Genomic DNA, 21,522 nt, shown 5'->3' on the forward strand with positions numbered 1-21,522 from the left:
GATCCTCATAATCTTGCATCTGGACTTTTTATTTAAAAGTCTTTAATAAATAAGTCAGTTCTCATATTAGGATTCTCAAGGTTAGCTCCCTGGCTCCTGGCCTGCCTTGCCAAGTCTTTGTGAGCACAGGCTGACACTCTGGGCTCTGGCTAGTTAGAGGAGAAAGATCGCTGTGGTCTAGCACTGTAGCAAGATGCGGTCACTCTGCTTCCAGCCTCTCCCTTGATTTCTTCCCATGACACATGTCACTTCCCTAAATCACACATCTGATTATGCCCCTGCCTGGTGTAAGAGAACTTGTGGACTTTAGACTATCTATAAAATAAGGTCCACATTCCCTTGGGAGAATGAGAATAAAATATGTTGGAAAGTTGCTACCTAGGATTTGTAGAGTTTTGTGTTCTGCTGTATTTGCTGAGAAAAGGAAGGGAGGAAGAACAGCATAGTGTGAAGGCTTCAGAGGCAGATGACATGGATTCAAAACCATCCCTATCATGTGTGATCGTGGGTAAACTGCTTCCTATCTCCATGACTCAGTTTTCTTATAAAAGGGCGTAATGATACTTGCCCCATAGGGTTGTAAGGTAACATATATTTTTCTCGGGAACCAATAGGTTCTTAATAAATGGTAGCACTTTTTAAAAAAATTGAAGTATAGTTGATTTACAGTGTGTCTTAGTGTCTGATGTATAGCAAAGTGGTTCAGATATTATATATATATATATATATATTCTTTTTCAGACTATTTTCCTTTATGGTTTATTACAGGATATTGAATATAGTTCCCTGTGCTATATAGTAGGACCTTGTCGTTTACCTGTTTTATGTATAGTAGTGTTTATCTGCTAATCCCAAACTCCTAATTTATCCCTTCCCCCCCTTTCCCCTTTGGTAACCGTAAGTTTGTTTTTTATGTCTGTGAATCTGTTTCTGTTTTGTAAATAAGTTCATTTGCATCATATTTTAGATTCCACATATAAGTGATATCATATGATATTTGTCTTTGTCTGACTTAGTATGATAATCTCTAAGTCCATCCATGTTGCTGCAAATGGCACTATTTCATTCTTTTTTATGGCTGAGTAATATTCTATTGTATATATATATATCACATCTTTTTAAAATTTTTATTTTACATTGGAGCATATTTGATTAACAATGTTGTGTTAGTTGCAGGTGTACAGCAAAGTGATTCAGTTATACATATACATGTATCTATTCTTTTTCAAACTTTTTTCCCATTTAGGTTATTACAGAATATTGAGCAGCATTCCCTGTGCTATACAGTAGGTCCTTGTTGGTTATCTATTTTATTTTTAAATTAATTTGTATTGGAGTATAGTTGATTTATAATGTTGTACCAGTCTCCGCTGCACAGCAAAGCAAACCAGCTGTACACATACATACATCCACTCTTTTCTCGATTCTTTTCCCATATAGGTCAGTACAGAGTATTATGTAGAGTTCCCTGTGCTATACAGTAGGTCCCTATTAGTTATCTATTTTATATATAGTAGTGTGTATATGTCAATCCCAATCTTCCAATCTATCCCGCCACCTTACCCCCTTGGTAACCATAACTATTTTCTATATCATCAGTGACTCTATTTCTGTTTTGTAAATAAGTTCGTTTGTACCATTTTTTTAGATTACACATATAAGCGATATCATATGCTATTTGTCTTTCTCTGTTGGTTATCTATTTTAAATATAGCAGTGTGTACATGTCAATCCCAAACTCCCAGTCTATCCCTCCCCCCACCCTTCCCCCATTGGTAACCATAAGTTTGTTCTCTAAGTCTGGGAGTCTGTTTCTGTTTTGTAAATAAGCTCAGTTGTATCATTTTTTTTTAGATTCCACATATAAGCGATATCATATCTTTGTCTGACTTAGTTCACTCAGTATGACCACCTCTAGGTCCATCTAGGTCCATGTAGCTGCAAATGGCATTATTTCATTCTTTTTTATGGCTGAGTAATATTCCACTGTGTGTGTGTGTGTGTGTGTGTGTGTGTGTGTGTGTGTGTGTATGTACATGTACACACACACATCTTCTTTGTCCATTCATCTGTTGATGGACATTTAGGTTGTTTCCATGTCTTGGCTATTGTATTGATAAATAGTGCTGTTAAGAATGTGCACATATCTTTTTGAACTATGTTTTTCTCCAGATATATGCCCAGGAGTGGGATTGCTGGATCATATGGTAACTCCATTTTTAGTTTTTTTTTTTTTTTTAAAGAATTATTTATTTATTTATGGCGTGTTGGGTCTTCGTTTCTGTGCGAGGGCTTTCTCTAGTTGTGGCAAGCGGGGGCCACTCTTCATCACGGTGCGCGGGCCTCTCATTCTCGCGGCCTCTCTTGTTGCGGAGCACAGGCTCCAGATGCGCAGGCTCAGCAACTGTGGCTCACGGGCCCAGTTGCTCCGCGGCATGTGGGATCTTCCCAGACCAGGGCTCGAACCCGTGTCCCCTGCATTGGCAGGCAGATTCTCAACCACTGCGCCACTAGGAAAGCCCCATTTTTAGTTTTTTAAGGACCCTCCATACAGTTTTCCATAGTGGCTGCACCAATTTATTGAATACATTCCCAACTGGTAGCACTTTTATTTGCAACATTTTCACACCTTTAGGAAGTCTTCACTAAGGGATATTTAACACATCCTAGTTAGAAAAGACTTTTTGAAGGAAATGACAACTAAGCTGGGAGCTGACATAAATAGGAGTGTTGCAGGCTCTGACAACAGAGCGTAGTGTGACGCTGGAGTAGAGACAGAACTGGGAGGGAGAGATGAGGCTAGAGAGCTAGGACAGAGTCAGGGAAAGAATATCTTCTGTTTTTTTGTGATACTGCAAAGTTTTAACTTCCACTCAATTGCAACCAACTTTATTTTCATAAAATAACACATGCAAAGACCACTCCATACAACACTCAGAAAACTAAAGCAGCACCTTTATTTTATACATACAAACAGTATAAAATGTTTACGTAAGAGCTGTGTTTGTTTACAATATATTATATTGCTTCAAGCCAATGCCAAAAGTTCATACATTATATTCCCTATTTTATTGTGTTTACAATATATTATATTGTTAAATGCCACTACCACAGTGTTATTTCTTTCTCTCTCTCTTTTTTTTTTTTTCAATACTGAATTCTCTGGAATTATGGTAAGGTCAAAATATATTGTATTGTGAGTTTAGAAATAAGGGGAATTTAAAAAATGTGAGAAATGTCTAAATACATGACAATATAATTTGAAATGCTATAACTTCAGCACTTTAACTGCTTCATCCAGACCCTTGTGATTTATGCATTTTTGTTCCATTTATCTTCTCTAATGTTGCCCAGCCCCTCGACATCATGAATGCATTGTACTTTTGGAAATTATCTGCCAACTACACACTGAAAAGACAAAAATTTAACCTGAACAACTTACATAACATAAAATCGGTCCCAAAGCACTGAAACAAGAAAATCTATACCATCACGCTACAGATGTACTTAGAAAACTTAAAAGGAAGAGTAAATATCAGCTCGGTGATTTATAATGAAGCTAATAAAATTCAGGCCAGTATTCTTAACTGTAATGAACATTATTTGAACATTCAACACATGAAAGGTTAACAAAGGCTATGAACTTGGTGTAACTTAAAACGTTTCAGATGTCGGAGTTCACCAGATGTAATTGGATTCAGGTGGGTCCTGCCGTTCCTCGGCCTTTTTAAGTGAAGGCGTGTGCTGCCTGAGCCCGGCGCCTGCTGGCCTCAGGGCATGCGTGAGGCTGCCTCGGTACCCTGCAAAATTATTCACAGCTTAAAAGAAAAGAAACTACAAAAACAGGCTCTTCAGATTCATTATTAATCATTCAAATGAAATCCATTTTCCCTTTTCAACCCAGAGTAAAAGACCACAGCAATCACAAAAAGCTACCTGAATGAAGAGATGTTACAGGTTCAAGATCTCTGTTAAAAGAAACCCATTTTACTAACTCCATCAAATCTGGCTTCCACTGAATCTCTGATTCACTATGTATTTTGGCCATGCAGATACTCTTGATGCAAACTTTGGATGAATGTGATTGAATGGAAGGATGTTCTCCACCCAAGGGTTGGTAAGGATCTAGCACTGAGGTCTCAATAGCAGGGATGCTTTCGCAGAGGACTTGGTCATTGATCCTTTCACTGCCTTGTAAAACCAGCCTCCATTATATTGATCTAGTTCGATGTAACAACCCCCATTCTTCATATAGATCACATGATTAGGCATGGCTATTGCGTTTACACAAAATAGGAATTTTATAAGAATTAAGGACTCCAGTACACATGTTAGAGAAAGGTTATGATTTGAACTGACTCCTTATCAATGGGGATTTGTGCGTTTCGGTGAAGGTGGGCATCTATCAATAGCATTTCCAGCTCATTGTAAGTGGAGTGTAACACTGAGTTACACAACTTGAAGCCTCTTTTCTTATTACTTGTGAACTTCTGGAAATGCTTCTGGGCACTGACTCACTTCTGCTGATTTCCTAAAACTGATCCAAAACAGCAATCACACTTTAAAAATCTGCCTCCATCTTCCTGTGCATTAGAGTCAAGTTTGGCATTTCATTTGTTCCTTGTGGTTTTTTCTAAAATTTATTTTAATTAATTAATTAATTAGGCTGTGTTGGGTCTTCGTTGCTGTGCGCGGGCTTTCTCTAGTTGCGGTGAGCAGGGGCTGCTCTTCGTTGCACACAGGCTTCTCATTGCAGTGGCTTCTCTTGTTGCGGAGCACGGGCTCTAGGTGCGCGGGCTTCAGTAGTTGTGGCATGTGGGCTCAGTAGTTGTGGTTCACGGGCTCTAGAGCGCGGGCTTCAGTATTTGTGGCACGTGGGCTCAGTAGTTGTGGCTCACGGGCTCTAGAGCACAGGCTCAGTAGTTGTGGCGCACGGGCTTAGTTGCTCTGCAGCATGTGGGATCTTCCCGGACCAGGGCTCGAACCCGTGTCCCCGTACTAGCAGGCGGATTCTCAACCACTGCCCCACCAGGGACGTCCCTTCCTTGTGGTTTTTAAATGCAAGCATGGGGGGACTTCCCTGGTGGTCCAGTGGCTAAGACTCCACACTCCCAATGCAGGGGCCCGGGTTTGATCCCTGGTTAGGGAACTAGATCCCGCATGCCACAACGAAGACCTGGCGCAGCCAAATAAATAAATAAATAAATGCAAGCATGCCATTGAGTAACTACTGAGAACAGAATACTTTGTTCCTGAATGTGTCTCTCTGAATTGTCAGCATGTAGGCTCGTAGCTCAAGGCGCAGCCAGAACAATGAGCCAACAATTCGCTGGAGTAAATCCCTACCCTGCTGCTCGCCCTGCCACCCATGAAGGCCACGCCTCCCTGGTGAGGGGAGCCTAAGCCCGGCAGTCTGTCTCCAGTGTCCTCCTCCCAAGTAGGATGTCTGGGTGCCTGGGACCTCTCAGTGTGTCACCCTGCTGGGGGTCTGTTCTTAGCAGAACTCTGTGCCTCAGGGCTTCCTTGTCCCCTCCCTTTAAACAAAATAAACCTCATTCTTTCAGCCTGATTCTCTCAGCCAATGTACAGAATGGCTGGGGGGCCCTCTCCCGGAAAACACGTTTGCATTTGAATCAAACACCAAGGCATCTTCTTGACATGCAATGCCTGGATCTGAAGGAGGAACAGATGACAGAAGCTTTCAGCAGCAAAGTCTACAAGTGGGAGTGCTATTTGGTGGCTGGCAGACCTGTCAGAATTGCTCATCTAAACTACATGCATGAGGGCCCCTAACTTGCCTTCTTCCTGGAAGAGCAACCGGGTGTATCAGCAGGAACAGCGCCTCTTGTACTCCCCTCCCATCACCGTTGGCGGTCACCAGGCCCCGAATGTGAGTCCCAGAAGACCTTTGTAATTGAGTCCTGGGACGTATGGTCTCACTTCAGGTCATCCCTAGGCCCAAGGACTTCTGGAAACTTACTCTGATTTGGGGACAAACTGCACAGTTCGTATCCTGAGTTAAAGGTGGCGTAAAGGGTTTGGTTTAACTCTTTTCCAAAATGGCTCCAGAAATGGTTAGTTTTCTACAGGTCTTTTACTCCCAAGAAGGTCCCCCCACCAAGTATGTCCTAACAGGAATACGATTCAATCATTCCCACCTCGGTAACGGAACGCTTTTCTAGAGGAGCTCCACTTCTTGTTAAGCTATGCCCACCTGAAGCCAATTCAATCTACCATCCAGCCAATTCAGTGGGTGAAAAAGACTCAAATCAATGGCTTAGCCTAGACCAGACACCAGTATACTTTAAAATAAACAAATAAACATGTATACCTACACATAAATGGTATATATACATATCAGAATAATATAATGTGAGTTATAAAATATGCACAAAAATTAGAAATTAGAGATTGAGATATATAACTATATATACGTTACTTATAAAATTTATACATAAATGTAATAAAAGAATATAAAATATAAAAAATGTTTTCAAACTATATTTTCCCTCAGCACCCAGCTGATCATTCCACACTCACTGGGCTACATGCATCACCCTTTGGAGACCACTGATTTAGAAAAGCATCTGATGTGAAAGTGATCTGTTCAATTTGTGTACATTATTTTGGAGACACAATTTGGTAGACACAATCTGGATGTCTGTTAATCAAGGGAGTTGTATGACTGAATGAAGCCTTTCTTTCCTCAAAGGAAAATGGCCAGTGGGTCCATACTCAGGAGACTGAGTTCAAGCTGCAGGATGAACCTGCAGAAACTGCATTATTTATTTCCTTCACTTGCTGATCGACTGTCCCTCCCTCCTGAACCTGGGTGCTACCAGGAAGGGCCTTTTCTGTCTGTTCACTGGTATGTCTCCAGTGCCTGGATTCATGCCTAGCATATCAATCAAAACGGAATGATTGAATTTAGCAACTTTCATTTTGTGTATAAAATAGGTCAGTGGTTTATTAGCCTATAGCTAGTTCACTTTTATTAGCCTATAGCTAGTTCATTGAGTTCACTACTCAATGAATTTGAAAAAACACAACTCCATGATAACATCTCTCCTGTACTTCACAGACCTTTACTCTCCCACAAAAGAACCCATTTAAAGCATACCATAACCAATACAGTTTAAAGATTTTACAGAACTCTTCATGTTCTATATACTGACTGATCAATTGTGAATGATAAAATCAGAACCATGTAGATACCGATCTACATCTGATTTAAAATCTTACTTATTTCTATCACAGTTAACATACCGTATTACCAAATCACCACGTAGTACTAATTTAACCTGGAAGATATTTGTGGTGCTATTTTACAGTGATGCTTTCTTTCCTCTTTATACTCTAAAGCTTAGGTTCTAACGTTTAGAGAGTACAGGGTGGGGCGGGGTGTGGCACGCAGAGAAGCACGGGGGAGAATAGGCAGCGGAGGAGAAGTTGCTTTTATGAAAAGGAAAGCGGGGCTGAGTTAGGCTTGTCCGTCCGCCTTTGGAGCCAGGAAACAGACATGCAAAAGGCTGGCTCGCCAGACGGCTCGCACTCACTTTTATTGCAGTGTCTTCCATGCCAGCCTTCCTGACACTGGCATTTGTTGGGTTCGTGGCAGGTTCCGTGTGTACCGCAGCCAGGCTCGCAGACAGCTAGAGTCAAAGGAGATAGAGAGAATGTTTCCTGAGCTTTCATTTGTCAACAGAATTACGCAGCTGCTTTTCCTGCAGTTCTTTAGAATGTGTTAGTTTTGGCTTCATCCCTTAATTTTTTTTTTTTTCTTTCTTTCTTTCTAAGTCAATCTCCAGCTAGAAGTCAGTTTTGGACTTTTTGAAACAGTCCTGAGAGTAATCTTAAACTAGACTTGATGCTTCTCATTCACAAAAGACGCTCAGGAGGACTTTGAAACTGCTGGGCAATGGAAGTTCATCTTCCTTAAGAAAACTGCTAAGAGTGAAAAAGTTTGGTTGTGTGTGCGAATGTGTCTAAGTTTTTTTTACGTGCATGGATTTCATACAACGTCTTTGGTCTACTTCAAGGAAACATATGTCAGTGAAGAAAGGTTAATTGTGATGCCCAAGCAACATGCAGTAGGTACAGAAGTTATGAAGAGAGAAGAGACTCCTACTAGTTTAATTATCCTGTGACACAAGATCGACTATGTGTACGGGGTACTTACGCTTTGAACAGAGGTCTCCTTGGTAACCTTTGGAGCACTTGCATTTACTTTTGCCAATGCATTTACCTCCATTTCGACAGGGCTGTGGGCATTTGCCTGAGATAGAGAAGAATGCAAATAAGCAAGGAACTCTGTGCTTCATTCAGAGGCAATTACATTTTTTCAAAGGAACTGCACGGCTTTGAGAGGATCAAGCCTTTTAAGTGGCAGTTATTTCCACTTATTTCTGATCTACCCTGGCTTTGTTACTGTTTGAGTCTCGCTTTTGGAACAACCAGGCTAGTATTTTTACTTATGATTCTGGATATGTATCTACTACAATGAATATGTTGTTCAAATGTATTCCTATTACTTTTTAAATAAACAGAATAATGTTTTAACAGATTCATAAACACTTGTAATTTAAGGTATACTAAAAATGAAGAAATGAATGACGCCCTAACTGATCTTTTCTGAGTTCTGATTTTTGTATGTCACTTTTTCTGAAAGCAGGCCTATACCTGGACATGATGACTTCTGTCTTAGCCTCGGATTCTCCAGAAAGCAGGGCCTGCGTGCAGAGTTTATTTGGGAAGTGATCCTAGGGATCAGGAATGGGGGGTGGGGAGAGTAAAACGGCGAAGGAGGGAAAGCCAACACAGAAGTATAATATGTTTGTGGGTTGGTCATCACTATGGGCAACTGGGCTGTATCCTGCAGCGTCTTTCTGAGGAGCCAGGTAGACTGACTGCACCTTCAAGTTGACTGAAGGAAGGAAGAGGGGAGCATTTATTCATCTGTACTTGTCTCCCACTGATCAAAGGTCACCCCATGGAATAACTTTCTTGCGTTTCCATTCTGTGACTGTGTGAGTGCAGATTGTATTTTTTTTTTTTTTTTTTTTTTTTTTTTTTAGTACTCAGGAGTCTCTGGGTGGAAAGCAAGAGAAGTGTGACACAGCTAAGGTGCAATTAGGCTATGTCTGTGCAAAATAGGTCATAGCAGTGGCTGGAGTGAAAGGCTAGCTGAGAAGGATATGAGGTGGGGCACAAAAGGTGCCTGATTCCACACCTGTGCATTTTTCTGGAATGTCTTAGATCCTAATGATACATCATTCTTTCTTTTATCTCTGTGCCAAATGAGTATTGCTAGTCTTTTCACAGATCTTTGAATCACAGGATTTTAGAGCTGGAATAGGGCCTTAGATGTAAAAATTATATAATATTTTTCTTCTTTCTTACTTTTGAAGCTATTTATTCTCCCTCTGCAATCTAGAATTTGCCATCCTAAGGCTGAAGTTTTTTTTCCAGGCAAGCATTATGCTTGACAAACATGAAGTGAATCCCATATGAAAATAATTTTGCTAAAAACACTTTCTTCTCTTTTTATTTCTCCAAAAATGACTTTCTTCATATATAAATCAACCAAAGCAGCATTTAGTCATTGTGGAGATAATAGAGACATAATATTGAGATGTTAGAGTCTCTCAAGAACCTGGAATGCCATTAGACCTGTAGGTTCTTCTGACGCAGGGATGTTCTAGAAACATGTATTAAAACAATCTTAATATTAGAATGCCACCTTTTTATGGACCGTTAAAAATCCAAAAGTGTACTTTTTGATAGGTTTGGATACAAATAATAGCATTTACTATTTGGTCAAGATCCCAACTCTAATTTAAGGAAAGGAATACCTAATTCTGAATTTCCATTTGCATCAGAGAAACATCTGTCCCCATCATATGCACAAAATTGGATCATATCACAGTACTCTGCAATGCACTGGGTTTTTTCAAGTAAGCAAGATGTGGGACAATAGCTATAGGGCAGAAGAGATAGAGGAGTTATTGTGAAATACTTGGAGAGCCCAAGTTTCCCCATATTCTATGAGATGTGAACTTGGTATCCAGGGATAATGCAGAGAATGATTGATGGAGAGAATTTTTTTTTTTTTTTTTTTTTTTTTGGCTGCATACAGTATTTGTTTTTTTCTCTTTTTGGCTGCTTTTTTTTTGGTCTTCGTTTCTGCGCGCGGGCTTTCTCTAACTGTGGTGAGCAGGGGCTGCTCTTCATTGTGGTGTGCGGGCTTCTCATTGCGGTGGCTTCTCTTGTTGCGGAGCACGGGCTCTAGGTACACGGGCTTCAGTAGTTGTGGCTCGTGGGCTCTAGAGCACAGGCTCAGTAGTTGTGGCGCACAGGCTTAGTTGCTCCGCGGCATGTGGGATCTTCCCGGACCAGGGCTCGAACCCGTGTCTCCTGCATTGGCAGGCTGATTCTCAACCACTGCGCCACCAGGGAAGCCCCAGGAGAGAATCTTCTCGTTGACTCCAAGGATCTTTTTGTTTTCTTGGCAAGAGGGAAGTGAGGACCGTTAGGATCACTGAAGCCAGGAAGGAGGACGTTCTCTCCTGGTTATCTCACCACAAAAATATGATCGCTGGTGACGGTTAGAAGGCCATTCCTAGATCAAACTTCATGGAGCCAAAACATCATGAAGAGATGATTGTTTTAAAATTACAAATTCTGTAAGTGTCTGTAACATTGACTTCCTTTTCCTGAAAATATTTTGCAACCAATCTATCCATTGAACAGTGGTAAACTGAGTCATCTTGAGCGATTACACATTTTTACCCAAATGAGACTAAATATTGCCTGAAGACAAACAGATTTGACTAATTCTAAACAATTTGAATTTTAACTCTAACCAGTGAGAACAGTGAGATTAAGGTATTGACAAAATAAAGATATTAAACTTCCTCTGCCCATCAGATTGTGAGGTAACTTAAATTTGTGACTATCCTTCACATAGAAAAAAGATAAAAATAGTTTACAATAAGCGCCAATAACTGTCATCTCTGGGTCTTAGAATTATGAGTGATTTTTGTTTTATCCAATATTCTAATTTTTTATGGAGAACACTTTATACAGATAAGTTTTATAATAAGAAGAACCCATTAAGGTATTAAAAAAAGTTTATAGTACAGTATAAATAATTTGGTCTTTTTAACTGAAGGTTCATTAAAGATTCTTGTAAAGTCTGTGAACCTTAAAGAACAAGATAAACATAGGTACATACATCTAGATACTTCTAACCATGGTTTTATTTGTTAAACTGCAAGTATATCTCACAGTCAAGTCAGAATGAAGTTTGAGAAGTTATCAATTCTGATAGAGGCCAGAAGAAATGAAAATATAAATAGCATCAGAATACATATTTCATTTAAAAAAACAGGCAATAACAAGTGTTGGTAAGGATATGGAGAAATTGGAACCCTTGTACATTGCTGGTGGGAATGTAAAATGGTACAGCCACTTTGGAAAACAGTTCAGCAGTTCCTCAAAAAATTAAAGAGTTAACATGTGGTCTGGCAATTTTACTCCTAAGTATATACCCAAGAGAACTGAAAACATGTTCACACAAAAACTTGTCCACAAATGTTCGTAGCAGCACTATTATTCGTAAGAGTCCTAAAGTGGGAACAGCCCAAATGCCCATCAACTGATGAGTGGATAAACAAAATGTGGTTGGTATATCCACACAATGGAATGTTCTGTAGCAAGTAAAAGGAAGTAATGATATATGCTACAATGTAGGTGAACCTCAAAAACATGCCAAGTGAAAGAAGTCAGACATAAAAGGCCATATATTGGATGATTCTATTTATATGAAATGTCTAGAATAGGCAAATCTAAAGAGACAGGAAGTGGATTAGTGGACTCCAGGGGCTTGGGGAGAGGACAGTGAGGAGCGACTGCTGGTCGGTACAGGGCTTCTCTGGGGGATGATGACATGTTCTGGAATTAGAGAGAAGAGATGCTGCACAACTTTGTGACTATATTCAATTATATACTTTAAAATGGTGAATTTTACAGTATGTGAGTTGTATCTCAATTTAAAAATAGGATACGTAATTCAACTTTTTGTCTCTATTACACGAGAGGCACTTTTCAACTCAAGACCCATTTTAATTTTTTCCTGGTAATTTGGTTCCTGTAATAGAAACAAAAAATTTCCTAAAAGGATTTTAGTATAACTTGTGATGGGGATAATCAGGAGCTTTCAAAAGGCCCACATTTTTGGTGCAGTTAAAAAAAAAAAAAAAGAATAGAAAACAGTTTCTGCCAATGGAAAGGTCATAAACCTAAGGGCATGAAACAGATACCCACATGAAGAGAGATGAACCCATGAACAAAGATTCATAAACATGAACCAACTAAATATGCGAAGTTTGAGAGTAAGTATGGGAAGAAAACTGAGGGGAGTGAGCTCAGAGATATCTTTATCAGGGCAGGGTAATTAATAAGAGCAGAAAGCACGTCCTGACAATTAATTGCATGTCCTATGGAAACTTCAGAGGTACTTCATTTGAACTCTATAAAAAACTGTCACTTCAGCTACTACTTATTAAACTACAAAAACCCACAAATAAATTAGAGGTTGAAAGTTAAAATAGGAAGTCAGTATTATTTAATTTTGAACCCAGTACAACTTCAAAAACTATGGCTGTACCAAACACAGTGGTGTTTTATGGACACGATATAGCTGGAGGTGAAAATGCCATATTCCAGAACTTCCAGAAAGGCAGGGACACAGCACCTTTAGCAGACGTGCTCACTCACATTCCTTTTGCTCCTTCCCGAGCGGGGCTTCGGTGTTATCTGTCTTCTGGGTCATAGAGCAATTGAGAGTGGGGCTGGCTCATTTCTGAGTTGAGCAGAGAGCTTCAGTGACGTGACTGGGAGGTGACAGGGCCAGGGCAAGCAGTTTGGTATCCTGATTCCCAAAACAGTGATTACCTACCACAGTCCACCCTTACATTTTTTTTTTTTTTTTTGTATCAAAGCATGACAAACATCTAGTGAAGGCATAATGTGCACTGATTTTAAGTTTATGGCTCAACTATTTTTTTTGTCTTTTACATAAATAAACACTCATGAGACACTTCCTCAATCAAGATATAGTGCATTTCTGGCACCCCATAAAGTTCCTTTGTGCCCCCAATCACTATTCTTGTTTCTATGATCATCCATTACTTTTGCCTGTTCTTGAACTTCATAAAAATGGAATCATGCAGCATGCACTTTCTTGCGTCTAGTTCCTTTTACTTAGCATAACATCTGTGCAATTCATTCATGTTGTTGCATGTGCTATTAGGTTTTTGTTTGTTTGTTTGTTTTTATTGCTCTGCACCTTTTTTTCCCCTCTTTTTTCTTGAGTCTATCCTTTTCTCTGAGATGAGTTAATAGGCTCCGTCTGGTTAGGAAATGTGGCAGTGAGTGCCAGAGAAAAAACTCTCTATGCCTGCAGGTAGGTGATCAAATTCCAGCTGTCCTAAAGCTCTGATCTACATTTCCAGGCTGAAACTATGGGCTCTGCACAATGAGAAGGGGCAAAAATCACTAACAAGAAACAACGCAACATGGTGAATAACCCAAACCAAGATAACTGAGTCAGAGAGCATTTGCTCTGAGTCATCTGTGCTGAGCTATGTCACTCTTTGCCCACCTTTAGCCAAAACAGATGGCGGCTCAATCTAGTAAAAAGAAACCACTGGCCTGAGACCTTAGACAAGCAATTCATTGTCTCTGGGCTTCAGATTCCTCATCAATAAAACGAAGGGGTTAGATGGAGCTTCTAAGTTTTCCCCCCAAAAAACAAAGACAATGCAGGTCAATACTCACTTATTTCACACTGTTCCCCCTCAAGTGCTGGAGGGCAAATACACTTTCCAGGGTAGAAACAGGTCCCTCCGTTAAAGCAGGTGGCTGAGCAGTTTGCTGTTAGAATGAAAACAGAGTATTGCATTAGACAGTAGCTTAAATCTAACAACAACAACAACATTTCATTAAGGCTAAGTGATTCTTCTTAGGCATCTGCTACTTGCCCATTTACTTATTTAATAAAACAAGCCACTTTACACATACAGGAATTGTAAGCAATTGCTTGACCATTTGCAGATTCCAGCAACATAACAGGATACCACGCACATTACACAGGACCCACCTCTAGGGGTTTACCTCTTAGTGAAAAAAGGCACCGTGTGTAAAAAAAAAAACATATCTTTTTTATTTTCTTATAAATATCTATGCTCTTAAAGGAGAAGAACTCTATGAACCCAAGAAAATATTTTTTAAGATGAAGGAAGAGTAAAAGGAGAAAACTTTCTTTGGAATAGATAAAAGGGAGAGAAGTCATAAATATTGGGATCAGACAAAGGAGAAAGCAACTTCTTTTCTGAATAAGAGGAACAGAGATGCATCTTATATAACAGGAATTTTTTAAAAATAGACTTTTTTGACATTTGCAGGAAGGAGTAATTATATTCAGGAAAAGACAGACTGTTGCCCCTTGCGGGTACCACAGTCAGGGAAGTGGCGGCAGCATGAGCTGGAGGGATGAAGAATGTGGGTATATTATTGTGGGAGTCCAATTAACTAGATTTTCCAGGTAATAATCATACTGTTTGTGATTCATACTAAGCCCTCTCTCTTAGAGTCAGCTTCTGAAATTTCACGGCTCACTGGCACCTAAAATAGAGGGAAGACAGAAATGGGGACGGGGGAGAGCAAATATCTAAAAATAGACAAGTTGGCTCGTTCTATAAAGGAGATGAAAATAAGAACTTGATTCTCAGCTATTCCAGTTTTATGGCCTATTTGTTCTTGTCCTATATAAAACAGGCCAAAGTTGGCTATAGATGAACGAAAGCTGGAATAAGCTTTCGGTAAGAAAATTAGAAAGGAAATCCAAAAGTTCTGAGTGTATGCTTTCTTTGTGGAAAAGAAGTCCAACTGGAATAGTCTATGAATATCATGCTTCTTAAATGATAAAGCTTTTTGTTAAAAATCATAAGGACCTCTCAGCTTAAGGCCATGCTGTACTTGCTTTGGCAAAATCAAGCCTCCTGATGTAGAGGGGAGCGGCAGCATTGGGGTATAGAATTTAGGATTTAGGAAAATCAGCTCTTGGACTTCCTCTTTGCTACTTGCTGTTAGTATTGTTAGGGCTGGACAGTTTTTTTTTTAAATTATGGAATGTTTCACGAATTTGCATGTCATGCTTATGCAGGGGCCATGCTAATCTTCTCTGTATCATTCCAATTTTAGTACATGTGCTGCTAAAGCGAGCACAAGACAGTTGTTTTTGTGAGCGTGTCCTGTCTCCCCACTTGTCCCTGTTTCTCCTGGGGATAATAAGAAGAGATGAGAAAACATCAGGACCTGTGTCCACTTGGCTGGAGCCCTCTGGGCACTATCCCTTACTAATGTGTAGAATGCAATGAACCTGGGAGTGTAATCAAAAGTTACAGAATATGACAAAGCTGATTATTGAATTTGGCCACACCCTTAGTATTTGCATAATACTTTACCATCTGGACCAAGCTTCTCTACATTTCTGTTGTGCAATGATTCTTTTTTTTTTTTTAAATTAATTAGTTAATTAATTTATTTTTGGCTGCATTGGGTCTTCGTTGCTGTGTGCAGGCTTTCTCTAGTTGTGGCAAGCACAGGTTACTCTTCGTTGCGGTGCGCGGGTTTCTTGTGGCGGTGGCTTCTCGTTGTGGAGCACGGGCTGTAGTCGCTCAGGCTCAGTAGTTGTGGCACACAGGCTTAGTTGCTCCACGGCATGTGGAATCTTCCCGGATCAGGGATTGAACCCGTGTCCCCTGCATTGGCAGGCGGATTCTTAACCACTGTGCCACCAGGGAAGTCCCACGTGCAATGATTCTTGACTCAGAAAATGAGCCAGAGACACCAAGTAACTTTCACTGGGGCTGAGGGTTTGCTAGGCCAGTGTTTAACTACTCAACTGTTAAAGTTTGCAACAGATGTCCCAAGAGCCAATAAAAGTTAATCTTTAGTGTTTCTTCAAATATGTAGGGCTAAGGTCTAGCTCCATGCCAATAATTAAACCATTTTTCAGAAGCTCTACACTCCCTCCTGGTTAATAAATGCATCTTTTTGTTGAGGCAGTAAAAAACATTATTTTTTAATGTTCCCAGATCTCTGGGGAAACCAAGTGGAATTTCAACAGACTTTCCAAAAGAATAAAAAAAGTTACTGGAGTCTAACAAGTAAGAAAATCTTTCATCTGAAAGGTAAAATATTACAAACGTAAAAGAAACGGGAATACACATAGATCTTTTCCTTCAACAGGGACCATGCAGCGTTTGTGACACCATAGCGTAAGAAAAACATTACAACTGACAGTCCACGGTGCAGATACACCAGTAACAGCCTCATCTACATAAGCAGGCCTCACAAATGGTCTTCCTAAACCTGATAATACATTCATTCTTCATCCAAGTCTCTGAAGGATTTGCTCTATTTCCTAATAGATTTGAGATAATATGAGTTTAATTCTGCTTCAAGAATCAACTTCTGCTCAGTTGTGAAGTAGCAGAGATGCTGAAGGCTACATTTAGACAAATGCAAAGAAGCTTCACAAGAAAGAATTTTATTCACTGGCTATTATTATCAGTGTCATTAGTGCTTAATCTTTATGAACATAAAATTTTAAAATTATTTTCACTCCAGTGCTATAGTTTTAGAAGATCACTTACAACTAAAAGGTAGAGATGCTCTCACACATGATCTCATTTAGCACAGAGGTGGGGGAACCAGGCGTCAATGGCTTAATTTCCAGTTTAGAGTTGGGAAAAGCATGGCCCACAGAGATGAGGTTCTCTGCCCAGAAGCAGTCACTGGTAGAGGATCTAGGATGTGAAACAGGTAGCTTGAGCGGCAACATGGTACAGTGGAGGGTGTGAATTTGGGCCAAGCTACTCAAGCTCTATAAACCTCATTTTGCTTAGCTGAGATTGAGATGGATGATGCTTTACATATCTCAAAAGATTGTTGAGAGTAAAGTTAGGTAATTGTATGAAGGTACTTTGTATATCATAAAATAACAGACTACCATAAATGATTATTCTGACTCATATTAAGGGCTCTTTCCTTTAGCTTTTCCTTCTTTTTTAAAAAGCTGCTCATTTCAGTCGTAACTGGTGCTATCTGCATTATCACTAAAGAGACACTTCTCTAAAATAACACATCATTTTATTTTGAGGCAAGTAGTTATTTAAAAAAAACCGTGCCCTACTCATGCAATTAGCATTTTGGACACAAGGATAATTTCATTAAATACATACACTTTCAGGATATAATTTAATTTTTTTCCATAAAAGATGTGAACTGGGCAAAATAGATAGGTGTCCTGTAAAGAGTATGAATCATTCAGTACTATTTTAGAGCCACATTTGAATCCACTTTCTGAGAGTAAAATCTGGCTATGATGCAGCATCACAGGAAGGAGGATCCTGATCTCTCAGGGATGTGATCTGTGAGCAGAGAATTAAATTCAGGATCAGTGAACTTCTAGGTCAGGCAGTTTGGAAGAGATTGTTTCATTTCAGTCTTTGAAGCTCACCCATAAAACTAATTTGGGACATACCAAAACCCCAATGGGGAAGGAGCAGTTAATTGTTCACAAAAATCCATGCTCCCCTCCCATAAAGTTGTCATTGGGAGATGGTTGTCCAACCAGGGATGACATTTCTCCTGCCTGCATCCAGGTAGGATCATGGAGCTAATTCCTATCCAGGGAATAGGTGTTGAAGTTTTGTAGGTCACTTCTGGGCTTTTCTTTGTTTTGTTTTTTTGTTTGTTTTTTAAGCAGTACCTACTCCAGTCTTTCTTCCTCTGCTTATTGGCTGCATCTGGAGAGCTCCAAAGTTCTAGGCAGGACCACTGATGGAAGGCACCTGGGACCCTAAATCACTGCATGGAGAAGAACCGCCCTGCCCACTGACCAAGTATTCCTGCAGTGGAGCATTCTGTGAGCAAATGTAAACTTGTACTGTGTTAAGCTACACTAAAATTTGGGGTTAAAGTTATAGCAGCCAACTGAGCCCACGTGGCACAACTACTGAAGCCCACACGTGCCTAGAGCCCATGCTCTGCAACAAGAGAAGCCACCGCAATGAGAAGCCTGCACACAGCAACGAAGAGGGCCCCCGCTTGCTGCAACTAGAGAAAGCCTGTGCACAGCAACGAAGACCCAACGCAGCCATAAATAAATAAATAAATTTATATAAAAAATAACAACAATAAAAAAGTTATAGCAGCCAGTGAAGTGATACATCCTATCTAGAGAGCTGTTATGAAGAGTGATGATATAGTAAATAAACGTCTTTTAATCAAACATTTAAAAAGTAAAAAGAACCTTGTTCTTAGAAAGTTACCTTTATCACAATTGACTCCATAGAATCCAGGTGGACAGATGCAGAAACCGGGAGTAACACAAAGCCCGCCGTTCATGCATCGTGGTGTGCAAAGGGCTAATGGGGAGAGAGAATTCTGATTAAGACCAAATAGGGTTTTGCGAGCAGGACCATTTTGGAAATGTCAATAATACAATAGGTCTGTGTTTTCAAGCTTTGTAGTTGACACTAAAGTAGTCACTCTTTAGAGATACAAGTTTGCTATATTAAAAATTATTTTTATGCAGTAAATAGGCTATTTTCAACCAATTTCATAGAAGAGAACTAAAATTTGCCCAGAATCATTATTTTAACTAAGATGTGCTCTTCTTAAGACTGTAAATATTTTTTCTTGCCTTATTTCCTCAATCTTCCAATTTCAAAATCAGTGCAGATGAAGGTCAGGACAAGATGGCAGAGTAGGACCTTGACCTCACCTCCTCTCACGAGCACACCAAAATCACAACTAAATGCTAAACAATCATCGATAAAAAGACTGGAACCTACCAAAAAAGATATTCTACATCCAGAGACATAAAGAAGAAACCACAACGAGACAGTAGGAAGAGCACACTTGTGATATAATCAAATCCCATACCCCTCAGGTGCGTGACACATAAACTGGAGAATAGTTATATTGCAGAAGTTCTCCCACAGGAGTGAGAGTTCTGAGTCCCACATCAGGCTCCCCAGCCTGGAGGTCTGACATTGGGAAGAGGAACCCCCAGAGCAGTTGGTTTTGAAGGCCAGCAGGGCTTGAATGCAGGAGCTCCACAGGACTGGGGGAAACAGAGACTCCACTCTTGGAGGGTGCACACCAGTTCTTGTGTAACTGGGACCCAGGGCAAAAGTAATGACTTCATAGGAGCCTGGGCCAGACTCATCTAGTTTTGAAGGGTCTCCAGGGGTGGGGGGCAGCTGTGGCTCACTCCGGGGACAAGGACACTGGTGGCAGAGGTATCAGGGAGTATTCATTGATATGAGCTCTCCTGGAGGCCAACACTTTCCCACCAAGACCTGGCCCCACCCAACAGCCTGTTGGCTCCAGTGCTGGGACACCTCAGGCCAAACAACAAACAGAGTAGGAACACAGCCTCACCCATCAGCAGACAGGCTGCCTAAAGACTTCCTGAGCCCACAGCCACCTCCAGACATACCCCTTAACATGGCCCTCCCCAACAGAGGGCCAAGACCCAGCTGCACTCACCAGTGAGCAGGCACTGGCCCCTCCCACCAGGAAGCCTGCACAAGGCTCTAGACCAGCCTCACCCACCAGGGGGCAGACACCAGAAGCAAGAATACTATGATCCAGCAGGCTGCAGAACTAAGTCCACAAACACAGGTCAGAATCTACCAGCTGGTCCCTGGCCCCTGGGCAATGAGAGGGGAGTGTACTTCTGAGACACACAGGAAATCCCCTACAGAGGGCCATTTCTCCAAGGTCAAGAAACATAACTAACCTACCACATATATAAAAATTCAAATAGAAGTTTAGACAAAATGAGATGGCAGAAGAATATAGTCCAGACAAAAGAACAAGATAAAACCCCAGAAGACCAACTAAGTGGAGATAGGCAATCTACCCAAGAAAGAGTTCAGAGTAATGATGGTAAAGATGATCCAAGAACTCAGGAAAACAATAGATGCACAGAACGAGAAGTTACAAGTGTTTTTAACAAAGAGTTCGAAAATATAAAAAACAACCAGTTGAAGAATACAATAATTGAAATGAAAAAATACACTAGAAGGAATCAACAGCAGAATGAATGAGGCAGAAGAACGTACAAGTAAGCTGGAAGACAGAGTGGTGGAAATCACTGCCGTGGAACAGAATAAAGAAAAAAGAATGAAAAGAAATGAGGACAGTTTAAGAGACCTCTGGGACAATATCAGATGCACCAGTATTTGCATTATATGGGTCCCAGAAGGAGAAAATAGAGAGAAAAGGCCTGAGGAAATATTTGAAGAGATAATAGCTGAAAAATTCCCTAACATGGGAAAGGAAACAGTTTCTGGAGGAAACTCCAGAAAGTGCAGAGAGATCCATACAGGATTAAACCAAGGAGGAACACACCAAGACATCTACTAATCAAATTGACAAAAATTAAAGATAAAGATAAAATATTAAAAGCAACAAGGGAAAAGTGACAAATAACAAAGAAGGGAATCCCCATAAGGTTATCAACTGATTTTTCAGCAGACATTCTGCAGGCCAGAAGAAGGTAGCATGGTATATTTAAAGTGATGAAAGGGAAAAACCTACAACCAAGAATACTCTACCTAGCAAGGCCCTCATTCAGATTTGATGGAGAAATTAAAAGCTTTACAGACAAGCAAAACCTAAAAGAATTCAGCACCACCAAATTAGCTTTACAACAAATGCTAAAGGAACTTCTCTAGGTGGAAAAGAAAAGGCCACAACTAGAAATAAGAAAATTATGAAATGGGAAAGGTCACCAGTAAAGGCACACATACAGTAAAGGTAGGAAATCATCTGCACACAAATACAATATCAAAACCAGCAATCATGAGAACAGGAGAGTACAAATGCAGGATACTGGAAATGCATTTGAAATTAAGAGATCAGTAACTTAAAACAATTGTGTATGTGTATAGACTGATATATCAAAACCTCATGGTAACCGCAAACCAAAAATCTATAATATATACACACACAAAAAAGAAAAAGGAATCCAAACACAACACTGAAGATAGTCATCAAATCACAAGAGAAGAGAACAAAAGAGAAAAGGAAGAAAAAAGACTTACAAAAACAAATCCAAAACAGTTAAAAAAATGGCAATAGGAACATACATATTGATAATTACTTTAAGTGTAAATAGATTAAATGCACCAACCAAAAGACACAGACTGGCTAAATGGATAAAAATACAAGACCTGTATATATGCTGTCTATAAAAGACCCACTTCAGATCTAGAAACATATACAGACTGAAAGTGAGGAGATGGAAAAAGGTATTGCATGCAAATGGAAATCAAAAGAAAGCTGGAGTAGCAATACTCATATTAGACAAAATAGAGTTTAAAATAAAGACTGTTGCAAGAGATAAAGAAGGACACTACATAATGAGCAAGGGATCAA

The 21,522-nt window shown here is 40.0% G+C and overlaps 1 protein-coding gene and 1 non-coding gene across 3 annotated transcripts in view; both read right to left on the bottom strand.

Annotated features, from left to right (window-relative positions):
- Window positions 1–3,109: 3,109 nt before the first annotated feature.
- Window positions 3,110–21,522, bottom strand: part of WIF1 (WNT inhibitory factor 1) — a 156,199-nt gene continuing 137,786 nt past the window's right edge. For both annotated transcript variants that reach the window (XM_036865884.1, XM_036865885.1), the window contains exons 7-11: window positions 18,402–18,497; window positions 13,840–13,935; window positions 8,180–8,275; window positions 7,557–7,652; window positions 3,110–3,800 (exon numbers count right to left, since the gene is read on the bottom strand). In XM_036865884.1, the coding sequence (XP_036721779.1) occupies window positions 3,679–3,800; window positions 7,557–7,652; window positions 8,180–8,275; window positions 13,840–13,935; window positions 18,402–18,497 (506 nt within the window). In that variant the 3' untranslated portion in view covers window positions 3,110–3,678. The remainder of the gene's footprint in view (window positions 3,801–7,556; window positions 7,653–8,179; window positions 8,276–13,839; window positions 13,936–18,401; window positions 18,498–21,522) is intronic.
- On the bottom strand, window positions 15,182–15,288 carry LOC118902967. The gene has a single exon (XR_005021677.1). It is a non-coding gene; the product is annotated as a U6 spliceosomal RNA (small nuclear RNA).

Source organism: Balaenoptera musculus, chromosome 10, assembly GCF_009873245.2.
Source record: "Balaenoptera musculus isolate JJ_BM4_2016_0621 chromosome 10, mBalMus1.pri.v3, whole genome shotgun sequence".
In the NCBI taxonomy this organism is placed as follows: Eukaryota; Metazoa; Chordata; class Mammalia; order Artiodactyla; family Balaenopteridae; genus Balaenoptera; species Balaenoptera musculus.